Genomic DNA, 27,485 nt, shown 5'->3' on the forward strand with positions numbered 1-27,485 from the left:
TGTGCTCTTGGATGAGGTGCAAAGAATTGATAGAGTTTAGTTTGAAAAACTTGATATAGAGGGGCTCAAAGTAGTGACCAGAATATAAATGGCAGATTTGACCATTATCATATGTGATCACAATTTGAGTTTGAAATTGATTTGATTTGTGTTTCTTTGATTCCAAAAGTTGTAATAAGTGTTTGGTATCATATTACAACTAATGGTGAAGACCAAAATGGTCTAGGTCAAAGATTTAGAAAAATAGCATAAACCATATGTGAGGGTTTTGTGAATTTCTAACTTTTATTCTTTTATTTTTCTTTGCTTCATTTTGACAAGAGTGAGGTTTATTTGGTGTTATATTGAGTTGGGTGAAAGGTTCACCATTTTGAGGTAATGGAAGTGCCTAGGTCAAGATTTGATATTTTGGCTAAGTGCCACATATGCCTCTATGCATATGTTTGATTTTATTTTGTTTCTTACTTGAATTGGTTGGTAAGCACTTGGTTGAGTGTGTTGAAGTATTTAAATTCATCTACCCAAGGTAGACAAAGCAAAGCTCATCATTTTCAAAAAGTAGCCATAGGCTTGCATATGCCTTTTTCTTAATTAAGGTCTTTTCTTTTTATTTTGTTTTTCAAAGATTGATGACAAGAGGGATGAGGTTTAGGGTTTAGTAAGTTTGGCAATGGTTCACCACAATTTAGCAAAGTAAGAAAGGTAGAGTTCAAAATCTCCATATTAGGGCTATATGCCCACATATTTCTTTTTCTTTTATTTTGGGTTTCTCAAAAAAAGATCCAAATGCTTTCTGAGAAGGTTAGGGTTTAGGGTTTTTCTTATTTGATTTCTTTCTCTTTTATTTTATTTGCTTTGTGATCTTCACTTGACAACTTTAGGGTTTTAGGTTTTATCACCTAAGCATAATAACACTCATCATGGCAAAGCACAAGTATCATGTATGAGCACTATGCATAGCACTCTATGTAAGAAAAGTTTTTGTTGGTTCTCATTTTTGGAAAAAGGAAATTCATTTTCTCTTTGTTTTGGAATTTGGGGTGTTACAGCCGGCGTCAGCAGCAACGTGGAGACCTGCACACAAACAACCAAGTACTTTGTCCCCAACTTTCAGCGAGGTTGTCAAGCTCACTGGTTTTGCTGAAAACAAAGGATTAAACGAAACAAGTGGAAGAAGAACTGTTTGCAGAGAACATAACAGAAAATGTTGTAGAAGATTGCAATTAAAAGAAGAAGGACCGGGGTCCACAGTTCACTAGAGGCGCATCCCCAATAAATAAATATGCTGGGTAAACAAATTACAGATGGGCAATTGACAAACAGAGATTCTACGCTAATGGTTGGTGCACAGTACATGCTATGAAAGTATGCGGCATTATAACAATATACATAGACCGTAATCCAACTGCATCTATGACTAATAATCCACCTTCAGGATTGCATCGGCGACACCCTCCAGTATTAAGTTGCAAGCAACGGACTATCGCCTTAAGCAATTTTTGTAAAGTAAACGATGAAACTACCCTTGAATAGAACACCACTATTTTCTTCCTAGTAGCAACAGCACATCTACAACCGTACAGAACAAGGTCACTTCCCATGATTAAATAGAGGCATGAACCCACTATCGAGCATAAATACTCCCTCTTGGAGTCGCTAGCATCTACTTGGCTAGAGCATCTACTAGAAACGGAGAGCATGCAAGATGATAATAACATAATACATAATCTCAACCAAAGCAATCACTCTATAAATCGGATCCACATCAAACCAACATGTAGCAATTACAAATAGATGATCTTGATCATGTTAGGCAGCTCACAAGATCTATCCATGAAGCACAACAAGGAGAGGACATCCATCTAGCTACTGCTATGGACCTATGGTCCCGTGGAGAACTACTCACGCATCACCTCGGATGAAGACATGGCTATGTAGAGGCCTCCGGCGGTGATTTCCCTCTCCGGCAGGGTGCCAGGATGGACTGCAGAACCTTCCCAAACTACGGTTTCGGTTGACAGCGGCGTCGGAACTTTTTGTGGATGGAGGCTCTGGTCCCTGGGATTTTCCCGGTACAAGGAATAAATAGGCGGAAGGGCGGAGCAAACGAGGCGACGAGGCGCCAGTACATGGGCCAGGCGTCGCCAAGGGTGGGGTCGCGCTTGCCCTATGTACTGCCACACGGCAGCTCTCCTAGGCGTGTCCTTCTGGCTCCGTCTTCGTCCCGGAAAAATAAGACTCTAGGCTTTTGTTTCGTCCAATTCCGAGAAACTTTCATGTGCAACTTTTCTGAAACACAAAAACAGCAGAAAACAGGAACTGGCACTGCGGCACTGCGTTAATAGGTTAGTCCCAGAAAATGCTAAAAAGTGTGGAAAAGTGCACATAAAACATATAAGAATTGTAACAAAACAAGCATGGAGCATCAAAAATTATAGATACGTTTGGGACGTATCAACATCCCCAAGTTTAACTCCTGCTCGTCCTCGAGTAGGTAAGTGATAACAAACAAATAATTTTTCAAGTGACAGGCTGTCACACTACTTTGATCAATCTAAGTGTAAAACCAAACATAGCTGGAATCATAAAATCCTAACATAAGCATGATAGATATAATCAAACAATGAAACTTAATAACCAGGCTAAAACATGAATAGTAATCAAACAAAAGAAAATGTATAACGTGATTGGAAAGCAAAGTGATTGTCAAGAACATAGCATAGATACATAATAAAGTGGTACTCAGCTTGTCACATAAGTGGAAGCAAAATATAAATGCTTGGACACCTTTAAAAGATTATAAGGATGACTAGAAACAAAAAGTTTGAACAAGCAATACCATAATTATGAATCAATCAATAAAATCTTGGGACCATGCACATAAAACTAAGAATGACAACTATGCTCTCATAAGTGGTGCATAAACTAGAAGGTGGAGACTCAACATAAAAGTAAAAGAAGGTCTCTCTTTGAGAGGCAAGTAAGATCACTCATGTGGTAGAGCTTTTTATTGAAACAACGAGAGTATAAAATGCACTTTTTGAGAGGTGGATGATGTCAACGGTAAGTACAAAGCATATGAGTTGTACAAAAGTGCTACTCCTAAGTCGGAAGACTCATGCATAATTGCTACTAGTGCCCACACCTCGTCCTACTCACTCTGGATCACCATTAACTCTCATCACATACAAGTTGTTTTAATCGAGTATCACAAAGGGGTACCCCCGTGCCTCCTGTACAAAGGTCCTAGGAGATGCATTGCTTTTGATTTCTCATTTTTAAAGCATCTTCAACTTGGGACATCCATACCGGGACGACATGAGCAACAGATAAATGGACCACTCTTATTTTTTATTGCTAGAAGCTTTCTCATAAGACATTTAGGATTTGTCCAACTGAAACTTCCACCATGATACATGGCTTTGGTTAGCGGCCCAATGGTCTTCTCTAACAAAATGTATACTGAGGCTATTTTGCATGGATAATCTCCTTCATTTCAGACAAGATGAACATGCATAGCAACCCACATGATATTCAGTGACAAAACACGCTGAGGTGTCCCCAGTATTTCAATGGTTATCACACAACAAACAACTTAAAAGAGCTATGGTTACACAAGGAACACACGCTAGGCACAATAGTCATGTTTGACTACTTTCCCATGAGCAACAAAAATATAATACTTTGAAATTTAAAGGTAGCACATGAGCAAACTACTATGGAATGGCAATGAAATACCACATATAGGTAGATATGGTGGACACTTTGGAATGTTTGGTTTTTGGTGGTTGGATGCATGAATAAAATAGTCACACAAATGGAGGCTAGAAAAAGACCGGGTGCGACCAACTAAGAGAGCATAATGGCCATAATCATGAACAACGACAAAATATATTAATCAAAGCATAAAGTGATACACAAGTTGCAAACTAAATGATCATAGAGGAAAGAATTGACTGGAATGTAGTCATAACATGTTGCAAAACATGTGCCAAGTTGACCCAAATAAAAACATTCGCAGGAGAATATATACCACAATATTATGCTTTTCTATTGTATGCTAAAAACAATGCATGAAACCTTCAATGGCACACTAAAAACTCTCAGTATTTGAGACTAATAATAATGAAAACATAATTAAAAAGCTCATCATGAGAAGAACATCTAGCAAGATATGCAAAAATAACTATGCCACAGTCTAAAAATGCTTCCATTTGCATTACATACACATAAAACTTTTTTCAGGCTTCCAACACAAACCAAATGAAACCAAATAACTCTCATATATGAAAAACAAGTAAATGTCCAGAGAGCTATTGAAACTCAAATAAATGTAAAAGTGGAGTGTGTCTCTCTCCAACGCAAAATGCGTAACAGTGGAGCGTGTCTCACTCCAAAATAAACATGCAAAACAGCGAAGCGTGTCTCACTCCAAAGTAAATATGCAAAGCGGTGGAGCGTGTCTCACTCCAAAGTAAACATGAATGATGGGATCCAAATTTATTGAAAGTAAACACACAGCAAAAAGGAAAGACGCTCCAAGGATAACACATATCACATGAAGGAATAAAAATATAGCATCTTGAAAAATTACTTGGTGCTTTTTGTTGATGAAGAGGGGATGCCTTGGGCATCCCCAAGCTTTGACGCTTGTACTTCTTGGATATTTCTTGGGGGTCCAGGGGACATCCCCAAGCTTGAGCTCTTGTCCATGCTTCATCTTATTGCATCATTCTTCTCTCCCTATACTTGAAAACTTCCTTCACACAAAACTCAGCACAATTGATTAGCAACATTAGTGCAAATAAAAATATATCAAACCAGCAAGGCTTCAGTAATGGCACATATCAAACACTCATTTTAACATATGATACTATATATACTTTTTCCCAAAGCTATTTTTCACAAAAGAACTCAAAAATACGAAGCATGAGACGCAAATACAAAACATGGTAGAAATCTGTCAAAACAGAACAGCATGAAGAGATCAAAATTAAAGAAATAGTTCTTTTGCTCAAATCGAAAAATGCTAAACTAACGTAACATACTGGGGCATAATCACAAAATAACGTTCTGGCGATTTTTAAGAATTTGTTCTTGACCAGCACAGAATCTGTTTCAGAATTGCAAATACCCCAAACACTGCTTTCTTTCTATTAGAGGCTACCCTTGGCACAAAAATGAAATAAAAACGATAAGGAGGGGTTATTACAGTAGCAATAACTTCCAAGACTCAAAAAAGCAAAAATGACAGAAATAAAACATGGGTTGTCTCCCATAAGCACTTTTCTTTAACGCCTTTGAGCTAGGCGCAGAAAGGGTGCAAATCAAGTATTATCAAGAGGTAAAGCATCAAGATCAATTAATTCTTCCAAAAACCATTTGTATCATCAAGTATCTTAGACAGCTCTGAAGATTCAACATGCAATTTACTCTTAGTTGCACTAAAAGTTTTATCAAATTTAAACATATCACGGGTTTTTGGTTTGGGTGCCTTAGGGACATACATAAATTTTTGTTCTTTCCCAACAAAAGCTCTCTCCTTTTTTGAAACCAAGAGAGGAAAAAGTTGAACTCAAAGTTTCCATAGCTTCTTCAAGTTTACCAATTCTAATAGTTCTATCATCATTTGCAATGCTACCCTCCAAAACAACAATTTTTTTATTGATTCCTCCTATCAACTCATTAGTATGGATAGCATCAAAAAGTAAATTGGGCAAACTTTTCTCTAAAGAATCTAGTCTTTTTACCACCTCTTCTAAAATGGTCTCAGTTTTAGCAACATTAATGGGAGGACTTCCTACTAAACTTTCAATTAAAACATAGGCTTTCAAAGCGGGAGCACCTAGGAAATTACCGCCAATAAGAGTATCTAGAACGTATCTATTCCAAGTAGAAATACCAACATAGAAATTCCTAAGAAGAATCATAGTAGAATATTTCTTAGTACATCGATGATGAGCATCACATATTCTATACCAAGCATCTTTCAAACTTTCACCCCCTTGTTGCTTAAAAGTACGAACCTCAACTTCAGGGACATTCATTTTGCAAAGTAAAGTAAACAACACAAATAAAAACTATACTATTTTTTTTGGATTTTTGATATAAAATGCAAACAATATAAAAATAAAATATGTAAGCAAAACAATAACAAAGTAAAAGAGTTGAGAGTGAGAGACTCCCCTCGCAGAAGAGATGCTTTTCTCCCCGGCAACGGCGCCAGAAAAAGTATTGCTAGGCGCGGAGTTGATGAAGGAGAATTTATGCGCAACGTTGAGTGGAACCCTAAGAGGAAGGTATGATGAGCACAGCATGAAGTTTTCCCTCAGTAAGAAACCAAGGTTTATCGACCAGTAGGAGAAAAACGTTCTCTCCCGAGGTGTTGCAAACCAACTCGTGGCAGGGCGGACTACCAGCGTCAGCAGCAACATGGAGACCTGCACACAAATAACCAAGTACTTTGTCCCCAACTTTCAGCAAGGTTGTCAAGCTCACTGGTTTTGCTGAAAACAAAGGATTAAATGAACTGTGTGGAAGAAGAATTGTTTGTAGAGAACAGAACAGAAAAATGTTGTGGAAGATTGCAATTAAAAGAAGAAGGACTGGGGTCCATATTTCACTAGAGGCGCCTCCCCAATAAATAAATATGATGGGTAAATAAATTACATATGGGCAATTGAAAAACAGCGATTCTACGCTAATGGTTGGTGCAGAATACATGCTATGAAAGTATGCGGGCATTACAACAATATACATAGACCGTAATCCAACTGCATCTATGACTAATAATCCACCTTCAGGATTGAATCCGTGACACCCTCTAGTATTAAGTTGCAAGCAACGGACTATCGCTTTAAGAAATGTGTGTAAAGTAAACGATGAAACTACCCTTGAATAGAACACCACTGTTTTCTCCCTAGTAGCAACAGCACATCTACAACTGTAGAGAACAAGGTCACTTATCATGGTTAAATAGAGGCATGAACCCACTATCGAGCATAAATACTCCCTCTTGGGTCGCTAGCATCTACTTGGCCAGAGCATCTACTAGAAACGGAGAGCATGCAAGATCATAATAACATAATACATAATCTCAACCAAAGCAATCTCTCTATAAACCGGATCCACATCAAACCAATATGTAGCAATTACAAATATATGATCTTGATCATGTTAGGCAGCTCACAAGATCTATACATGAAGCACAACAAGGAGAGGACAGCCATCTAGCTACTACTATGGACGCACGGTCCCGTGGACAACTACTCATGCATCACCTCGGATGAAGACATGGCGATGTAGAGGCCTCCGGCGGTGATTTCCGTCTCCAGCAGGGTGCCGGGATGGACTCCAGAACCCTCCCGAACTAGGGTTTCGGTTGACGGCAGCATCGGAAATTTTCGTGGATGGAGGCTCTGGTCCCTGGGATTTTCCCGATACGAGGAATAAATAGGCGAAAGGGCGGAGCAAACGAGGCGACGATGCGCCAGTACATGGGTTAGGCACGGCCAAGGGTGGGGCCGCGCCTGCCCTATGTACTGCCACATGGCAGCTGTCCTGCGCGTGTCCTTCTGGCCCCGTCTTCGTCCCTGAAAAATAAGACTATGGGCTTTTGTTTCGTCGAATTCCGAGAAACTTTCATGTACAACTTTTCTGAAATACAAAAACAGCAGAAAACAGGAACTAGCACTGTGGCACTGCGTTAATAGGTTAGTCCCAGAAAATGCTAAAAGTGTGGAAAAGTGCACATAAAACATATAAAAATTGTAACAAAACAAGCATGGAGTATCAAATATTATAGATACGTTTGGGACGTATCAATTCCAAAAAAAAATCAGGCGATGTGAAAGCGGAAAGAAAATCCCTAAATAGGTGATGTATAATTGCTTTGGTGCTTCTCTACGCCATCCTCAATGTCTTTTCTGATAGTGTTTGCCCGGAAGAGAGAGCACAAGCATTAATCATGTTACAAAATCAGGGGTTGATGTCTACGCACACTCCTTTTCCTGTAGACAGTGTTGGGCCTCCAAGAGCAGAGGTTTGTAGAACAACAGCAAGTTTTCCCTTAAGTGGATCAACCAAGGTTTATTGAACTCAGGGAGGAAGAGGTCAAAGATATCCCTCTCATGCAACCCTGCAACCACAAAGCAAGAAGTCTCTTGTGTCCCCAACACACCTAATACACTTGTCAGATGTATAGGTGCACTAGTTCGGTGAAGAGATAGTGAAATACAGGTGGTATGAATGAATATGAGCAGTAGTAACGACACCAGAAAATAGCTTGATGCTACAACTGGCGTGTGGTTGATGGTGGTTGATACGCGTACAGCACGCGTCCGTTGGGAACCCCAAGAGGAAGGTGTGATGCGTACAGCGGCAAGTTTTCCCTCAGTAAGAAACCAAGGTTTATCGAACCAGTAGGAGCCAAGAAGCACGTTGAAGGTTGATGGCGGCGAAGTGTAGTGCGGCGCAACACCAGGGATTCCGGCGCCAACGTGGAACCTGCACAACAAAACCAAATTACTTTGCCCCAACGTGACAGTGAGGTTGTCAATCTCACCGGCTTGCTGTAACAAAGGATTAGATGTATAGTGTGGATGATGATTGTTTGCAGAAAACAGTAGAACAAGTATTGCAGTAGATTGTATTCGATTAAAAGAATGGACCGGGGTCCACAGTTCACTAGAGGAGTCTCTCCGATAAGAATAAGCATGTTGGGTGAACAAATTACAGTTGGGCAATTGACAAATAAAGAGTGCATGACCATGCACATACATGATATGATGAGTATGGTGAGATTTAATTGGGCATTACGACAAAGTACATAGACCGCTATCCAGCATGCATCTATGCCTAAAAAGTCCACCTTCAGGTTATCATCCGAACCCCTTCCAGTATTAAGTTGCAAACAACAGACAATTGCATTAAGTATGGTGCGTAATGTAATCAACAACTACATCCTTAGACATAGTATCGATGTTTTATCCCTAGTGGCAACAGCACATCCACAACCTTAGAACTTTCTGTCACTGTCCCAGATTTAATGGAGGCATGAACCCACTATCGAGCATAAATACTCCCTCTTGGAGTTAAAAGCAAAAACTTGGCCAGAGCCTCTACTAGTAACGGAGAGCATGCAAGATCATAAACAACACATAGATAATAGATTGATAATCAACATAGCATAGTATTCTCTATTCATCGGATCCCAACAAACACAACATGTAGCATTACAGATAGATGATCTTGATCATGTTAGGCAGCTCACAAGATCCAACAATGAAGCACAATTAGGAGAAGACGACCATCTAGCTACTGCTATGGACCCATAGTCCAGGGGTGAACTACTCACACATCACTCCGGAGGCGACCATGGCGGTGAAGAGTCCTCCGGGAGATGATTCCCCTCTCCGGCAGGGTGCCGGAGGCGATCTCCTAAATCCCCCGAGATGGGATTGGCGGCGGCGGCGTCTCTGGAAGGTTTTCCGTATCGTGGCTCTCGGTACTGGAACTATTATCGACGAAGGCTTCTTATAGTCGGAGAGGTAGGTTTAGGGGCGACGCGAGGGGCCCACACACTAGGCCGGCGCGGCCAGGGGGTGGGCCGCGCCGCCCTGGCGTCTGGCCGCCTCGTCGCCCCACTTCGTTTCTCCCCCGGTGTTCTGGAAGCTTCGTGAAAAAATAAGATCCTGGGCGTTGATTTCGTCCAATTCCGAGAATATTTCCTTACTAGGATTTCTGAAACCAAAAACAGCAGAAAACAGAAACTGGCTCTTCGGCATCTCGTTAATAGGTTAGTGCCGGAAAATGCATAAATATGACATAAAGTATGCATAAAACATGTAGGTATCATCAATAAAGTGGCATGGAACATAAGAAATTATCGATACGTTGGAGACGTATCAGCATCCCCAAACTTAGTTCCTGCTCGTCCTGAGTAGGTAAACGATAACAAAGATAATTTCTGGAGTGACATGCCATCATAATCTTGATCAATACTATTGTAAGCACATGTAATGAATGCAACGATCAAAGCAATGGTAATGCAATGAGTAAACGAATGAATCATATAGCAAAGACTTTTCATGAATAGTACTTTCAAGACAAGCATCAATAAGTCTTGCATAAGAGTTAACTCATAAAGCAATAAATTCAAAGTAAAGGCATTGAAGCAACACAAAGGAAGATTAAGTTTCAGCGGTTGCTTTCAACTTATAACATGTATATCTCATGGATATTGTCAATGTAAAGTAATATAACAAGTGCAATATGCAAGTATGTAGGAATCAATGCACAGTTCACACAAGTGTTTGCTTCTTGAGGTGGAGAGAGATAGGTGAACTGACTCAACATAAAAGTAAAAGAAAGGCCCTTCGCAGAGGGAAGCATTGATTGCTATATTTGTGCTAGAGCTTTGGTTTTGAAAACAAGAAACAATTTTGTCAATGGTAGTAATAAAGCATTTGTGTTATGTAAATTATATCCTACAAGTTGCAAGCCTCATGCATAGTATACTAATAGTGCCCGCACCTTGTCCTAATTAGCTCGGATTACCTGGATTATCACCGCAATACATATGTTTTAACCAAGTGTCACAAAGGGGTACCTCTATGCCGCCTGTACAAAGGTCTAAGGAGAAAGCTCGCATTGGATTTCTCGCTTTTGATTATTCTCAACTTAGACATCCATACCGGGACAACATAGACAACAGATAATGGACTCCTCTTTAATGCTTAAGCACTCAACAACAATTAATTTTCTCATAGGAGATTGAGGATATTTGTCCAAAACTGAAACTTCCACCATGGATCATGGCTTTAGTTAGCGGCCCAATGTTCTTCTCTAACAGTATGCATGCTCAAACCATTCAACTCATGGTAAATCGCCCTTACTTCAGACAATACGAACATGCATAGAAACTCACATGATATTCAACAAAGAGTAGTTGATGGCGTCCCCAGGAACATGGTTATCGCACAACAAGCAACTTATAAAAAATAAAATGCATAAGTACATATTCAATACCACAATAGTTTTTAGGCTATTTGTCCCATGAGCTATATATTGCAAAGATAGAGGATAGAAATTTAAAGGTAGCACTCAAGCAATTTACTTTGGAATGGCGGAGAAATACCATGTAGTAGGTAGGTATGGTGGACACAAATGGCATAGTGGTTGGCTCAAGGATTTTGGATGCATGAGAAGTGTTCCCTCTCGATACAAGGTTTAGGCTAGCAAGGTTATTTGAAACAAACACAAGTATGAAGCGGTGCAGCAAAACTCACATAAAAGACATATTGTAAACATTATAAGACTCTACACCGTCTTCCTTGTTGTTCGACCCTTACTAGAAATTATCTAGACCTTAGAGAGACCAATTATGCAAACCAAATTTTAGCAAGCTCTATGTATTTCTTCATTAATAGGTGCAAAGTATATGATGCAAGAGCTTAAACATGAGCACAACAATTTCCAAGTATCAAATTATTCAAGACATTCTACCAATTACCACATGTAGCATTTCCCGTTTCCAACCATATAACAATTTAATGAAGAAGATTCAACCTTCGCCATGAATACTATGAGTAAAGCCTAAGGACATATTTGTCCATATGCAACAGCAGAGCGTGTCTCTCTCCCACACAATGAATTCTAGGATCCATTTTATTCAAACAAAACAAAAACAAAAACAAACCGACGCTCCAAGCAAAGTGCATAAGATGTGATGGAATAAAAATATAGTTTCACTAGAGGAACCTGATAATGTTGTCGATGAAGAAGGGGATGCCTTGGGAATCCCCAAGCTTAGACGCTTGAGTCTTCTTGAAATATGCAGGGGTGAACCACCGGGGTATCCCCAAGCTTAGAGCTTTCACTCTCCTTGATCATATTGTATCATCCTCCTCTCTTGATCCTTGAAAACTTCCTCCACACCAAACTCAAAACAACTCATTAGAGGGTTAGTGCACAATCAAAATTCACATGTTCAGAGGTGACATAATCATTATTAACACTTATGGACATTGCACAAAGCTACTGAAAGTTAATGGAATCGAAAAATCCATCAAGCATAGCAAAACAGGCAATGCGAAATAAAAGGCAGAATCTGTCAAAACAGAACAGTTCGTAAAGACGAATTTTATTGAGGCACCAGACTTGCTCAAATGAAAATGCTCAAATTTAATGAAAGTTGTGTACATATCTGAGGATCACTCACGTAAATTGGCATAATTTTCTGAGTTACCTAGAGAGAATTAGGCCCAGATTCGTGACAGCAAAGAAATCTGTTTCTGCGCAGTAATCCAAATCTAGTATGAACCTTACTATCAACGACTTTACTTGGCACAACAATGCAACAAAACTAAGATAAGGAGAGGTTGCTACAGTAGTAACAACTTCCAAGACTCAAATATAAAATAAAAGTGCAGTAGTAAAATCATGGGTTGTCTCCCATAAGCGTTTTTCTTTAACGCCTTTCAGCTAGGCGCAGAAAGTGTATATCAAGTATTATCAAGAGACGAAGCATCTACAGCGGGGTTTGGAGTTTTCTCAACTATGCATTGTATCTTATCTATGTAAGTTTCAGAGGCTCCCGTTTCATTACCCTTAGGCTTGCTACTCTCATCAAGCAAATCTTCAGGAACAATCCAATCAAAATTCTTTTCTAGTGCCTGGCACATTCCCAAGAGCTTGCAAGGTATTGATGTTTTAATATCCCCCTCATAATTAACTTTATTAGTGTACTTTTGTCTAACTTTTTCCATCTTTTCAAGGGTGCTAGCAAAGTTTGTATAAGAGCCAAGCATATTATATTTAGTAAAGACCTTTCTAGCTTCTCTTGCTACATCACCAAATTCTTTAAGAAGAGTTTCTAGGACAAAATCTTTCTTCTCTCCTTCTTCCATATCACTTAGTGTAAGGAACATATGCTGCATTACGGGGTTGAGGTTAACAAATCTAGCTTCTAACATGTGTACTAAAGAAGCAGCAGCAATTTCATAAGTAGGAGCAAGTTCTACCAGGTGTCTATCTTCAAAATCTTCAACCGTACTAATATAAGTGAAAAAATCTTCTATATTATCTTTCCCGAGGATAGACCCTCGGCCTACCGGTACATCCTTAAGAATAAACTTAGGAGGAAACATGATGAAATAAGTAAAGCAAATGCAAGTAACTAATTTTTTTGTGTTTTTTAATATAGCCAACAAGATAGCAAGTAAAGTAAAACTAGCAACTAATTTTTTTGTGTTTTGATATAATGCAGCAAACAAAGTAGTAAATAAAACAAAGCAAGACAAAAACAAAGTAAAGAGATTGGAGGTGGAGACTCCCCTTGCAGCGTGTCTTGATCCCCCCGGCAACGGCGCCAGAAAAAGAGCTTGATACGCGTACAGCACGCGTCCGTTGGGAACCCCAAGAGGAAGGTGTGATGCGTACATCGGCAAGTTTTCCCTCAGTAAGAAACCAAGGTTTATCGAACCAGTAGGAGCCAAGAAACACGTTGAAGGTTGATGGCGGCGAAGTGTAGTGCGGCGCAACACCAGGGATTCCGGCACCAACGTGGAACCTGCACAACACAACCAAATTACTTTGCCCCAACGTGACAGTGAGGTTGTCAATCTCACCGGCTTGCTGTAACAAAGGATTAGATGTATAGTGTGGATGATGATTGTTTGCAGAAAACAGTAGAACAAGTATTGCAGTAGATTGTATTCGATTAAAAGAATGGTCCGGGGTCCACAGTTCACTAGAGGCGTCTCTCCGATAAGAATAAGCATGTTGGGTGAACAAATTACAGTTGGGCAATTGACAAATAAAGAGGGCATGACCATGCACATACATGATATGATGAGTATAGTGAGATTTAATTGGGCATTACGACAAAGTACATAGACCGCCATCCAAAGATGCATCTATGCCTAAAAGTCCACCTTCAAAGTTATCATCCGAATCCCTTCCAGTATTAAGTTGCAAACAACAGACAATTGCATTAAGTATGGTGCGTAATGTAATCAACAACTACATCCTTAGACATAGCATCGATGTTTTATCCCTAGTGGCAACAGCACATCCACAACCTTAGAACTTTCTGTCACTGTCCCAGATTTAATGGAGGCATGAACCCACTATCGAGCATAAATACTCCCTCTTGGAGTTAAAAGCAAAAAACTTGGCCAGAGCCTCTACTAGTAACGGAGAGCATGCAAGACCATAAACAACACATAGATAATAGATTGATAATCAACATAGCATAGTATTCTCTATTCATCGGATCCCAACAAACACAACATGTAGCATTACAGATAGATGACCTTGATCATGTTAGGCAGCTCACAAGATCCAACAATGAAGCACAATTAGGAGAAGACGACCATCTAGCTACTGCTATGGACCCATAGTCCAGGGGTGAACTACTCACACATCACTCCGGAGGCGACCATGGCGGTGAAGAGTCCTCCGGGAGATGATTCCCCTCTCCGGCAGGGTGCCGGAGGCGATCTCCTGAATCCCCCGAGATGGGATTGGCGGCGGCAGCGTCTCTGGAAGGTTTTCCGTATCGTGGCTCTCGGTACTGGAACTATTATCGATGAAGGCTTCTTATAGTCGGAGAGGTAGGTTGAACACCACTAATTGTGTAGGGCTACAAGAGCACCTCAATGCCGGAGTTAACAAGCTCCACAATATTCGATATTCATATTTAAATAACCTTAGAGTGCATGATAGATTAACACAACTATACCAAGTACTAACATAGCATGCACACTGTCACCTTCACACTATGAAAGGAGGAATAGATCACATCAATACCATCATAGTAATAGTTAACTTCATAATCTACAAGAGATCATAATCATAAACTACGCCAAGTACTACATGATGCACACATTGTCACCATTACATCATGGAGGAGGAATAGAGTACTTTAATAACATCACTAGAGTAGCACATAGATGAATAGTGATACAAAACTCATATGAATCTCAATCATGTAAGGCAGCTCATGAGATCATTGTATTGAAGTACATAGGAAGAGAGATTAACTACATAGCTACCGGTACAACCCTTAGCCTCGATGGAGAACTACTCCCTCCTCATGGGAGACAGCTGCGGTGATGAAGATGGCGGCGGAGATGGCAGCGGTGTCGATGGAGAAGCCTTCCGGGGGCACTTCCCCGTCCCGGCGGCGTGCCGGAACAGAGACTCCGGTCCCAAGGTTTCTCGTACCGTGGCTTTTCCGTTTCGAAGATTTAGGTCAGGGACCTTTAAATAGGCGAAGAGGCGGAGTCGGAGGGCTGACGAGGCGGTGACACCACAGGGGGCGCGGCCCACCCCCTGGCCGTGCCAGGCTGGTGTGTGGGGCCCCCAGGGCTCCCCTCTGGTGGCTCTCGGGTGTTCTGGAAGCTTCGTGGGATTTTAAGATCTTGGGCGTTGATTTCGTCCAATTCCGAAAAAATTTCCTTACTAGGATTTCTGAAACCAAAAACAGCAGAAAACAGGAACTGGCACTTCGGCATCTCGTCAATAGGTTAGTTCCGGAAAACGCATCAAAACGATATAAAGTGTGAACAAAACATGTAGATATTGTCATAAAACAAGCATGGAACATAAGAAATTATAGATACGTTGGAGACGTATCAGGGGTTTTGGGTTCGAAACAAACATCATTTCTGGTTTTATAGGTTAAGCAAATATTTACATCTATGCAAAAATAAAAATGTAGTAGTACAAAAATGGCTGGCCAAATAAAGTTTCCATTAAACATAAACATACCCAGGTGAGAGAATTGACGATGCAGACAGACAAATCCCTTTCGTTCTGTGTCACCGAAATGGACTACTATTTTAGTACGACTCCCGACATGGCTAAGCAAAAACAAAAAACTATTTTATTTGTACAATGGCACCGCATAAAACCCAGTAAAGATGCAGTAAAACAGTAAATAAGCGATGATTGCAGTATTTGGAAACAAGGTCTAGGGATCATACTTTTACTAGTGGACTCTCTCAACATTGATCACATAACAGAATAAATAAATGCTATACTCTACACTCTCGTGTTGGATGATGAACACCACTAATTGTGTAGGGCTACAAGAGCACCTCAATGCCGGAGTTAACAAGCTCCACAATATTCGATATTCATATTTAAATAACCTTAGAGTGCATGATAGATTAACACAACTATACCAAGTACTAACATAGCATGCACACTGTCACCTTCACACTATGAAAGGAGGAATAGATCACATCAATACCATCATAGTAATAGTTAACTTCGTAATCTACAAGAGATCATAATCATAAACTACGCCAAGTACTACATGATGCACACACTGTCACCATTACATCATGGAGGAGGAATAGAGTACTTTAATAACATCACTAGAGTAGCACATAGATGAATAGTGATACAAAACTCATATGAATCTCAATCATGTAAGGCAGCTCATGAGATCATTGTATTGAAGTACATAGGAAGAGAGATTAACTACATAGCTACCGGTACAGCCCTTAGCCTCGATGGAGAACTACTCCCTCCTCATGGGAGACAACAGCGGTGATGAAGATGGCGGTGGAGATGGCAGCGGTGTCGATGGAGAAGCCTTCCGGGAACACTTCCCCATCCCGGCGGCGTGCCAGAACAGAGACTCCTGTCCCCCAGATCTTGGCTTCGCGATGGCGGCGGCTCTGGAAGGTTTCTCGTACCGTGGCTCTTTCGTCTCGAAGATTTAGGTCAGGGACCTTTAAATAGGCGAAGAGACGGAGTCGGAGGGCTGACGAGGCGGTGACACCACAGGGGGGCGCGGCCCACCCTTGGCCGCGCCAGGCTGGTGTGTGGGGCCCCTAGGGCTCCCCTCTGGTGGCTCTCGGGTGTTCTGGAAGCTTCGTGGGATTTTAAGATCTTGGGCATTGATTTCGTCCAATTCCGAGAATATTTCCTTAATAGGATTTCTGAAACCAAAAACCGCAGAAAACAGGAACTGGCACTTCGGCATCTCGTCAATAGGTTAGTTCCAGAAAACGCATCAAAACGATATAAAGTGTGAACAAAACATGTAGGTATTGTCATAAAACAAGCATGGAACATAAGAAATTATAGATACGTTGGAGACGTATCAGCATCCCCAAGCTTAGTTCCTACTCGTCCCGAGTAGGTAAACGATAACAAAGATAATTTCTGAAGTGACATGCTACCAACATGATCTTAATCATACTATTGTAAAGCATATGAGATGAATGCAGCGATTCAAAGCAATGGTAAAGACAATGAGTAAACAACTGAATCATATAGCAAAGACTTTTCATGAATAGTACTTTCAAGACAAGCATCAATAAGTCTTGCATAAGAGTTAACTCATGAAGCAATAAATTCATAATAAAGGCATTGGAGCAACACAAAGGAAGATATAAGTTTCAGCGGTTGCTTTCAACTTTCAACATGTATATCTCATGGATATTTTCAATGCAAAGTAATATGATGAATGCAAATATGCAAGTATGTAAGAATCAATGCACAGTTAACACAAGTGTTTGCTTCTAAGACAGAAAGAAGTAGGTAAACTGACTCAACATAAAAGTAGAAGAATGGCCCTTCGTAGAGGGAAGCATTGATTGCTATGTTTGTGCTAGAGCTTTTATTTTAAAAACATCAAGAGAGCATAAAAGTAGAGTTTTGAGAGGTGTTTGTTGTTGTCAACGAAGGGTAATGGGCACTCTAACCCCCTTGCCAGACAAACCTTCAAAGAGCGGCTCCCATGAAATTTTTTATTTTTGGGTGGCACTCCTTCCAACCTTTACTTTCACAAACCATGGCTAACCGAATCCTCCGGTGCCTGCCAACAATCTCATACCATGAGGGAGTGCCTTTTTATTTTAGTTTTATTTAGATGACACTCCTCCCCACCTTTGCTTTCTCAAGCCATGGCTAACCGAATCCTCGGGTGCCGTCCAACAATCACATACCATGGAGGAGTGTCTATTTTTGTAAAATTATGAAGGTTAATTAATTTGGGACTGTGAATCCCATTGCCAGCTCTTTTTGCAAAATTATTGGATAAGCGGATGAAGCCACTAGTCCATTGGTGAAAGTTGCCCAACAAGATTGAAAGATAAACACCACATACTTCCTCATGAGCTATAAAACATTGACACAAATAAGAGATAATACTTTTGAAGTGTTTAAAGATAGCACTCAAGCAATTTACTTTGGAATGGCAGAGAAATACCATGTAGTAGGTAGGTATGGTGGACACAAATGGCATAGTTTTTGGCTCAATGATTTGGATGCATGAGAAGTAATCCCTCTCAATACAAGGCTTAGGCTAGCAAGGTTATTTGAAGAAAACACAAGTATGAACCGGTACAACAAAACTCACATAAAAGACATATTGCAAGCATTATAAGACTCTACACCGTCTTCCTTGTTATTCAAACACCTTACTATAAAATATCTAGACTCTAGAGAGACCAATCATGCAAACCAAATTTTAGCAAGCTCTATGTATTTCTTCACTAATAGGTGCAAAGTATATGATGCAAGAGCTTAAACATGAGCACAACAATTGCCAAGTATCACATTATTCAAGACATCATACCAATTACTACATGTAGCATTTCCCGTTTCCAACCATACAACAATTAACGAAGCAGTTTCAACCTTCGCCATGAATACTAAAAGTAAAGCTAAGAACACATATGTTCATATGAACCAGCGGAGCGTGTCTCTCTCCCACACAAGCATTTATTCAAACAAAAACAAAAACAAAAACATACAGACGCTCCAAGTAAAGTACATAAGATGTGACCGAATAAAAATATAGTTTCAAGAGAAGTGACCTGATATTTGTCGATGAAGAAGGGGATGCCTTGGGCATCCCCAAACTTAGATGCTTGAGTCTTCTTGAAATATGCAGGGATGAACCACCAGGGCATCCCCAAGCTTAGACTTTTCGCTCTTCTTGATCACATTGTATCATCCTCCTCTCTTGACCCTTGAAAACTTCCTCCACACCAAACTCAAAACAAACTCATTAGAGGGTTAGTGCATAATCAAAAATTCACATGTTCAGAGGTGACACAATCATTCTTAACACTTCTGGACATTGCTCAAAGCTACTGGAAGTTAACGGAATAAAGAAATCTATTCAATATAGCAAAAGAAGCAATGCGAAATAAAAGGCAGAATCTATCAAAACAGAACAGTCCATAAAGAAGAATTTCTAAGAGGCACCAGACTTGCTCAAATGAAAATGCTCAAATTGAATGAAAGTTGCGCACATATCTGAGGATCACACACAAAAATTGGCAGATTTTTCTGAGTTACCTACAGAGAACCCTGCCCAAATTCGTGACAGACAGAAATCTGTTTCTGCGCATAAATCCAAATCTAGTATCAACCTTGCTATCAAAGACTTCACTTGGCACAACAATGCAATAAAATAAAGATAAGGAGAGGTTGCTACAGTAGTAACAACTTCCAAAACACAAAAAAATTGCTGTAGTAAAATAAACACATGAGTTATCTCCCAAGAAGTGCTTTCTTTATAGCCATTAAGATGGGCTCAGCAGTTTTAATGATGCAGTTGCAAGAAATAGTAGTTGAAGCAAAAGAGAGCATCAAGAAGCAAATTCAAAACAAATTTAAGCCTAACATGCTTCCTATGAAAAGGAATCTTGTAAATAAACAAGTTCATGAAGAGCAAAGTAGCAAGCATAAGAAGATAGAACAAGTGTAGCTTCAAAAATTTCAGCACATAGAGAGGTATTTTAGTAACATGAAAATTTCTACAACCATATTTTCCTCTCTCATAATAACTTTCAGTAGCAACATGAACAAACTCAACAATATAACTATCACATAAAGCATTCTTATCATGAGTCTCATGCATAAAATTATTACTCTCCACATAAGCATAATCAATTTTATTAGTTGTAGTGGGAGCAAATTCAACAAAGTAGCTATCATTAATATTCTCATCATCAAATATAGGAGGCATATTGTAATCATAATCAAATTTATCCTCCATAACAGGCGGCACCAAAAGACCACTATCATTATAATCATCATAAATAGGAGGCAAAGTATCATCAAAGAAAATTTTCTCCTCAATGCTTGGGGGACTAAAAATATCATGCTCATCAAAACCAGCTTCCCCAAGCTTAGAATTTTCCATATCATTAGCAACAATGGTGTTCAAAGTATTCATACTAATATGTTCCATGGGTTTTTTAATTTTCGCATCAAACCATCCATGTCTTAACTCAGGAAATAATTTTAAAAGCTCATTGTTGCTTTCCATTATGCCAAACTATTGTAAAACAAGAAACAAAAAGATGCAATTACAGGATCTAAAGGAAATAGCTTCGAGCACTTACAACGGCGCCGGAAAATAGCTTAGTAGCCGAGATCCGGAGTGTGAGTACCTTTTACCTTTCCTCCCCGGCAACGGCGCCAGAAAATAGCTTGATGTCTACGCACACTCCTTTTCCTGTAGACAGTGTTGGGCCTCCAAGAGCAGAGGTTTGTAGAACAGCAGCAAGTTTTCCCTTAAGTGGATCACCCAAGGTTTATCGAACTCAGGGAGGAAGAGGTCAAAGATATCCCTCTCATGCAACCCTGCAACCACAAAGCAAGAAGTCTCTTGTGTCCCCAACACACCTAATACACTTGTCAGATGTATAGGTGCACTAGTTCGGCGAAGAGATAGTGAAATACAGGTGGTATGAATGAATATGAGCAGTAGTAACGGCACCAGAAAATAGCTTGATGCTACAACTGGCGTGTGGTTGATGGTGGTAATATTGCAGGAAGTAAAGATGCAGTAAAACAGTAAATAAGCGATGATTGCAGTATTTGGAAACAAGGTCTAGGGATCATACTTTCACTAGTGGACTCTCTCAACATTGATCACATAACAGAATAAATAAATGCTATACTCTACACTCTCGTGTTGGATGATGAACACCACTAATTGTGTAGGGCTACAAGAGCACCTCAATGCCGAAGTTAATAAGCTCCACAATATTCGATATTCATATTTAAATAACCTTAGAGTGCATGATAGATTAACACAACTATACCAAGTACTAACATAGCATGCACACTGTCACCTTCACACTATGAAAGGAGGAATAGATCACATCAATACCATCATAGTAATAGTTAACTTCATAATCTACAAGAGATCATAATCATAAACTACGCCAAGTACTACATGATGCACACACTGTCACCATTACATCATGGAGGAGGAATAGAGTACTTTAATAACATCACTAGAGTAGCACATAGATGAATAGTGATACAAAACTCATATGAATCTCAATCATGTAAGGCAGCTCATGAGATCATTGTATTGAAGTACATAGGAAGAGAGATTAACTACATAGCTACCGGTACAACCCTTAGCCTCGATGGAGAACTACTCCCGCCTCATGGGAGATAGCAGCGGTGATGAAGATGGCGGCGGAGATGGCAGCGGTGTCGATGGAGAAGCCTTCCGGGGGCACTTCCCCGTCCCGGCGGCGTGCCGGAACAGAGACTCCTGTCCCCCAGATCTTGGCTTCGCGATGGCAGCGGCTCTGGAAGGTTTCTCGTACCGTGGCTTTTCCGTCTCGAAGATTTAGGTCAGGGACCTTTAAATAGGCGAAGAGGCGGAGTCGGAGGGCTGACGAGGCGGTGACACCACAGGGGGGCGCGGCCCACCCCCTGGCCGCGGCAGGCTGGTGTGTGGGGCCCCCAGGGCTCCCCTCTGGTGGCTCTCGGGTGTTCTGGAAGCTTCGTGGGATTTTAAGATCTTGGGCGTTGATTTCGTCCAATTCCGAAAAAATTTCCTTACTAGGATTTCTGAAACCAAAAACAGCAGAAAACAGGAACTGGCACTTCGGCATCTCGTCAATAGGTTAGTTCCGGAAAACGCATCAAAACGATATAAAGTGTGAACAACATGTAGATATTGTCATAAAACAAGCATGGAACATAAGAAATTATAGATACGTTGGAGACGTATCAGGGGTTTTGGGTTCGAAACAAACATCAGTTCTGGTTTTATAGGTTAAGCAAATATTTACATCTATGCAAAAATAAAAAAGTAGTAGTACAACAATGGCTGGCCAAATAAAGTTTCCATTAAACATAAACATACCCAGGTGAGAGAATTGACGATGCAGACAGACAAATCCCTTTCGTTCTGTGTCACCGAAATGGACTACTATTTTAGTACGACTCCCGACATGGCTAAGAAAAAAAAACTATTTTATTTGTACAATGGCACCGCATAAAACCCAGTTCATCGGCAGTTTGGCAAGATGGCCGGTAATACAATGATTTATACCTTGAGTCAGCGGGAAGTCGGGATCTGGAACATCCGGTACAGTGCCTCCCATGGATCGACCAGCCGGTGACGAACCATTGTGCGCACGTGTCACCCTCCTCGGGGACTACCTGGCCACCTCCTCCGTGCCACCTGATCTCGCGACGGGAACACGGGGAAGGGCGTGAGGAAGAGCCGCCATGCCCCGCACACACGCTGAATTAACTTTGGTGCCGGAAATGGCGACTGAGGCGACATATCAACGTATGCGCGAGTAGCGCCGCCAATTCTAAGCCTGAGAGAGTAGGAAGAGAGAGAAGGGTTAGGGTTACGGGGTAGTACATGTAAATAAATGACTATATGAGATATTTCCAAGTCGGCCCTCCACAGTGTGGCCGATGCCCTAAACGGACAAAACTCAAAAGGTTGGCACCTAAGCAGCGAAGCCCTGACACAAAATTTGGGCACCAGCCACCACAATATAGTTGATGCATGTACAGTAAAGCGGGGTCCATCTATGGATTAGAAAATTTTCCTGAGGCCATCTATCTTGCTATGAGTTTATTCGGGAGCTATATACATGCGACTTCGTGTCCAATATATGTACTATGCCTTTTGCTCGGAATCGAATCCTGGAGCACGAGCAAAAAATGCCCTTGTGGTACATGCAGCTTGGAATCTAGGGTCAATTGCGATCGACCTAAAAGAGCCAAAGCAGAGCTCGCCACTCCTTTTGTCCCTAGAAGCACTCAAGATCGATCATGAGCACCCTCGTTGAGCGCGCCCCCAAAGTCTGATGGCTTGCAGTAGCCCTCCCCCCTCCAAAGCCGCTACCTGGCCTCCCGTCGCCTGCTCCATGCCCTCCTGCCGCACATCCACATCTTTGCCCGCCATGATCACCAGCGTCAGCCGCTGTTGATTTTTGGATCTGGTTCTGATGAGCTTTGCAATCGGCGGGGAATCTAGGGTTTTCAACCGACTAGAGAGGAAGTGAGTAGGGATATAGCAGGGGAGTGGACGAGTGGAGGCTAGAAGGGGCAACAGATGACGACCGTGGCCCGCCATGGTAAGGGATCGAGGCGATCCCGCTATGAACAGGAGCACGGGTCGGTAAAGTGGCAATCGCCCGTGCTGTCACGAGAGCGCTCACGGGAACATTTTTTACTACAACTTGCAAGTTTTTGTATGAAAATGCACATCTAAGACAAGTTAGTGCACTACTGGTGTTATCAATTCAATTGTATTCCATTCAGTTTCAGTTGTGCTAATGGAACAACACCAATAACTTATACACAAACCATACATTCTCACCAGATCAGTAGCCTTGAAATTGCGGCGGTGGTGGCGACTAGTATTTTGTACCCCATACTGGCGGCAGGATAATTGGCTTAAAATATGGCGGTGGCGGATATGCTGCCGGTGGTGCGGGAGAGAAGACCGGCGGTGGTGGAGACGCTACTATAGGTGCCGGTGGTGGGGGAGACGCTATCAGCAGAGGCGGCGAGGCTATTGGTGGTGGGGGAGATGCTACTGGCGGCGGCGGAGAGGCTGTTGGTGGAGGCGGGGACTCTACTGGTGGCTGTGGGGACTTTGTCGGTGGTGGTCGGGATGCTTTCTCCAGCGCTGGCGGGTAAACTGGAGGTGGCTGAGAGAAAACTGGGGGTGAGAGCATTGGTGCCACGGGTGGGGGACTTTTGACTGGTGTTGGAGGATCTAGATTGTGCCCCGGCCATCCACAACGTTCTTCCTTGGTACAGTCCACCAGATTGCTAACAACGGGCAAGCACTCGGCTGCACTCCTCTGCCTGGGCCTTGCCTGTCCCATGCAGTTTGCTTCATCCTCGAACGCCTTGTCCATGCCCACACTACACTCGCCATTTTCCTGCCCCAAGAAATTGTACGAGACTGACAGGTTCGCCAGCGCAGGCAGCTCGCACACGCCCTTGGACACCTGCCCAGTGAACTTGTTATGCGACAGGACCAGTTGCTCCACCTTGGATAGTCCAGACAACGTCTGTGGGATAGACCCGGTGAGCGCGTTGTCGCTGATATCCAACACCGTCGTAGTGCTAAGAAGCCCTGCCTCCATCGGCAGACAGCCGGTGAGGCTGTTGTTGATGAGGATGAGCTGGTCGAGCGTGGTGGCAGCCTCGCCGATGGTCCGAGGGATGCACCCGCCGAGCTCGTTGTTTGCGAGCACAATCACGGAAGCCTTGGACTTGCCGATGGTGTCCGGGATGCCGCCGGTGAACCGGTTGTTGTTGAGGAAGATAGCGTCGAAGGGTTTCAGGAATAGCTCCGACGGGATGGGGCCATCGAAGTCGTTGAACCGGATGTCCAGGTAGCTGAGCTTTGGGACACGCAACACCGTTTCAGGGAACGGACCGACGAAGAGGTTGTTGCTGGCGTCGAACTCATAGAGTTGCATCATGTTCTTGATCTCCTCAGGGATGATCCCGCAGAAGCGGTTGGAGCTAAGGTGGAGGACGGCGAGGTCGTTCATGAGCCCTATCTCCTTAGGCAGATGACCGGCCACATCCGCGCCGTTCATGTCCAACGATGCCACCACGCTGGCCGACGGGTCATCCGGCGCCGGGACGCAGAAGACGCCGTTGTAGGCGCATACGTCGGGGCCGTCCCAGTTCCCGGTGAAGTTGCCGGGGTCGGAGTAGAGCGCATGCTTCAGCGCTTGCAGGGCCGTGTGGGCCGCGAGCAGACGAGGGTTGCTGATCTTGATCTTGATGTTTATGTCAATGTGGACGTGGTCGTCGTGCTGCTCGATGGCGAGCAGCTGGCGACGGCCGATGGTTGATGCCTCCTCGGCGGTGAGCGCCAAAGCCGCAGAGAAAATGAGCGCGATGACAATGAGGAGCGGGAGCGGGAGGGTGACCATTGTTAGTTACGTTTTACGAATGAAACATCGATCAGCCTTGGCCGAAGAAGGCCCAAGCCAATGGCTAGTGGGGGAGTCAAAGAGGCAACAGAAAAAGGAGAATGTAGCGGAATGTTCGGGCATGCAAGTTTTATACTACCTCCATCCGAAGGCTTAAGGCTTATATTTTTTTCAAAAAGTCAAACGAAGTAACGTTTGACCAAATTTTTAGAAGAATTTATGAACAAATATGATATTTTGTAGGTACCATATAAAAATATATTTCATTATCTATCTAATGGTATTGATTTTGTACTTTTCATGTTAATAATTTTTTATAAAAACTTAGTCAAACTTAACATAGTTTGACTTTCTGAACTGGTTTAGATATATGGCTGAGAGGATTTATGGGAGGAGTTGGTTCATGCGTGCCTAGATGATAAATGTGGTGTTCACGCAAGAAACAAGCCAAACGTTTTGATTCAAGCGAGTATGTACTTGGTGTTGACCGTTCAAACTATAGACATGTGACAATCATTTTCTGAGGTTGGACATTTAAAAGTTTTTCTTTACTGAAATACTGAAATAGTGTACGATATGAACAAGGCTCAGATATGTCACACATACCATGGTCACATAATTTAAAATTGTCTTTAAAAAGGTGAATTGTTTGCTATATTATATCATTTTGCACACTATGATTATACATCGTTGGCTACATCTACTCCCTCCGAGCCTAAATACTTGTTGCTTATTTAGATAAAATATAGGCTAAACTATTACGTTCAAATTTAAAATTCAAGGAATCTCTAAAACTCGACCAACATCCGGAGTTTTGAGGGGATTGGTACACAATCTCTATCTCTATCCATATATCTATCTCTATATCTCTACTTCTCTATCTCTATCCTTACCTCTCTGTATCTCTACTTCTCTATCTCTATCTCTACTTCTCTATATCTTTACTTATATATCTCTATCCCCATCTCTATCTCTATCTCTATCTCTATCTCTATCTCCACTCATAAATTCTCCATCCCTATCTCTATCTCTATCTGTACTTCTCTATCTCCACTTCTAAATTCTCTATCTATATCTATATATCTACTTCTCTATCTCTATATCTGTCTCCACTTCTAAATTCTCTACCTCCCTCCACCTCTATCTCTACTAATAATTGCACTACAACAACATGAAAGCCTTTTCTAATCAAGTTGGGGTAGGCTAATTATGAAACCCAACAGAAATAAAGGGCTAATAATAATTTTACTAATTAAAGATAATATGGGTATTTCGTTTTCTGTGACTATGCGTTTTTCTCGACATTTGGTCTATCTCGTCGTCGATTATCCCCCATACGGGTGTGGTGCAGTGTTTGCTCCATCCTACGCACTACGTCCTAGCATAACTAAACACATACCTTGATTTGCTCGTGGGTCCCTACACTCCCATCGCTTTGAGAACGGAGTCGAGGCGACCGATCGCCTAGGTTTCGTACCTACCGTGGATGGCATGGTCTCCTCTAGCAAAACTGCATGCCTCCCCCTCCTTGTCTGTGTTATCCTAGTCACCCATCTCCCGTGTTAGCTAGGAGATCCTTTGTCCATGGTTATAGACCTGAGAGAGAACATGGGTGCGTATCTCTATAGGTGATCTCTTCACAGTGCCATGGAGCCTCTGCAAAAATGTAACATCCCAAGATTTGGGGTTACAAAAAGAGAGAATACACTTGTGTGCATCGCATTCATGCATAGAAAATCTGGAGAATTTTCGGTCCTTCAAATAAAACTTGTCAAAATGATTAGAGTTTCACTTGAGTTGATGGAATTGAAGTAGATCATCAAGTCAAGCGCTATAAACTTCAATGTGCACTTTGCTAAAACCTTATTCTTGGTAAATATGACTTGATCTATGTCTTAGAACAAATGGAACTAAAACTAATACAACAACACATGACCTAAGGAACAAATATCACATCTTCTAAAAAGATCATGATATGGTATTTATGATCAACAACACATGGATATTTATGCAACTATAGTCAAACAAGAAATTAGTTGTGGAGCTAATCATGTATTATATTTTCTATGTCTATAATCAAATACTTGTTCTTACCATGATACTCATGGTATATTCTCAACTCAATTCTTAAACTTGTGACAAGGAAATTAATACAAGTTCTCTTATTAAAACTTGATCATTGCATCCTTGTCTATTGTAAAATTATCTACAATAAAACCTAGAGGTGGTAGAGTTCTATCCATCCATCCAAATGATATCATCACATCCTTTGAGTTA

General features: G+C 41.5%; 1 protein-coding gene and 1 long non-coding RNA gene across 2 annotated transcripts in view; both read right to left on the reverse strand.

The window, feature by feature from the left end:
- LOC127327065 (uncharacterized) overlaps positions 1–27,485 on the reverse strand; it is a 229,148-nt gene that overhangs the window by 47,018 nt on the left and 154,645 nt on the right. The gene's annotated exons all lie outside the window — the stretch shown is intronic.
- Positions 23,664–25,535, reverse strand: LOC127327013 (pollen-specific leucine-rich repeat extensin-like protein 1). The gene has a single exon (XM_051353791.2). It carries the CDS (start codon positions 25,206–25,208, stop codon positions 23,664–23,666), a length of 1,545 nt encoding a protein of 514 aa, XP_051209751.1. The 5' UTR covers positions 25,209–25,535.

The sequence above is a fragment of the Lolium perenne genome, chromosome 3, assembly GCF_019359855.2.
Source record: "Lolium perenne isolate Kyuss_39 chromosome 3, Kyuss_2.0, whole genome shotgun sequence".
Lineage (NCBI taxonomy): Eukaryota > Viridiplantae > Streptophyta > Magnoliopsida > Poales > Poaceae > Lolium > Lolium perenne.

Bases quoted from the DNA above. Each gene is read 5' to 3' on its own strand.
- LOC127327013 (XM_051353791.2), bottom strand. From the start codon at position 25,208: ATGGTCACCCTCCCGCTCCCGCTCCTCATTGTCATCGCGCTCATTTTC.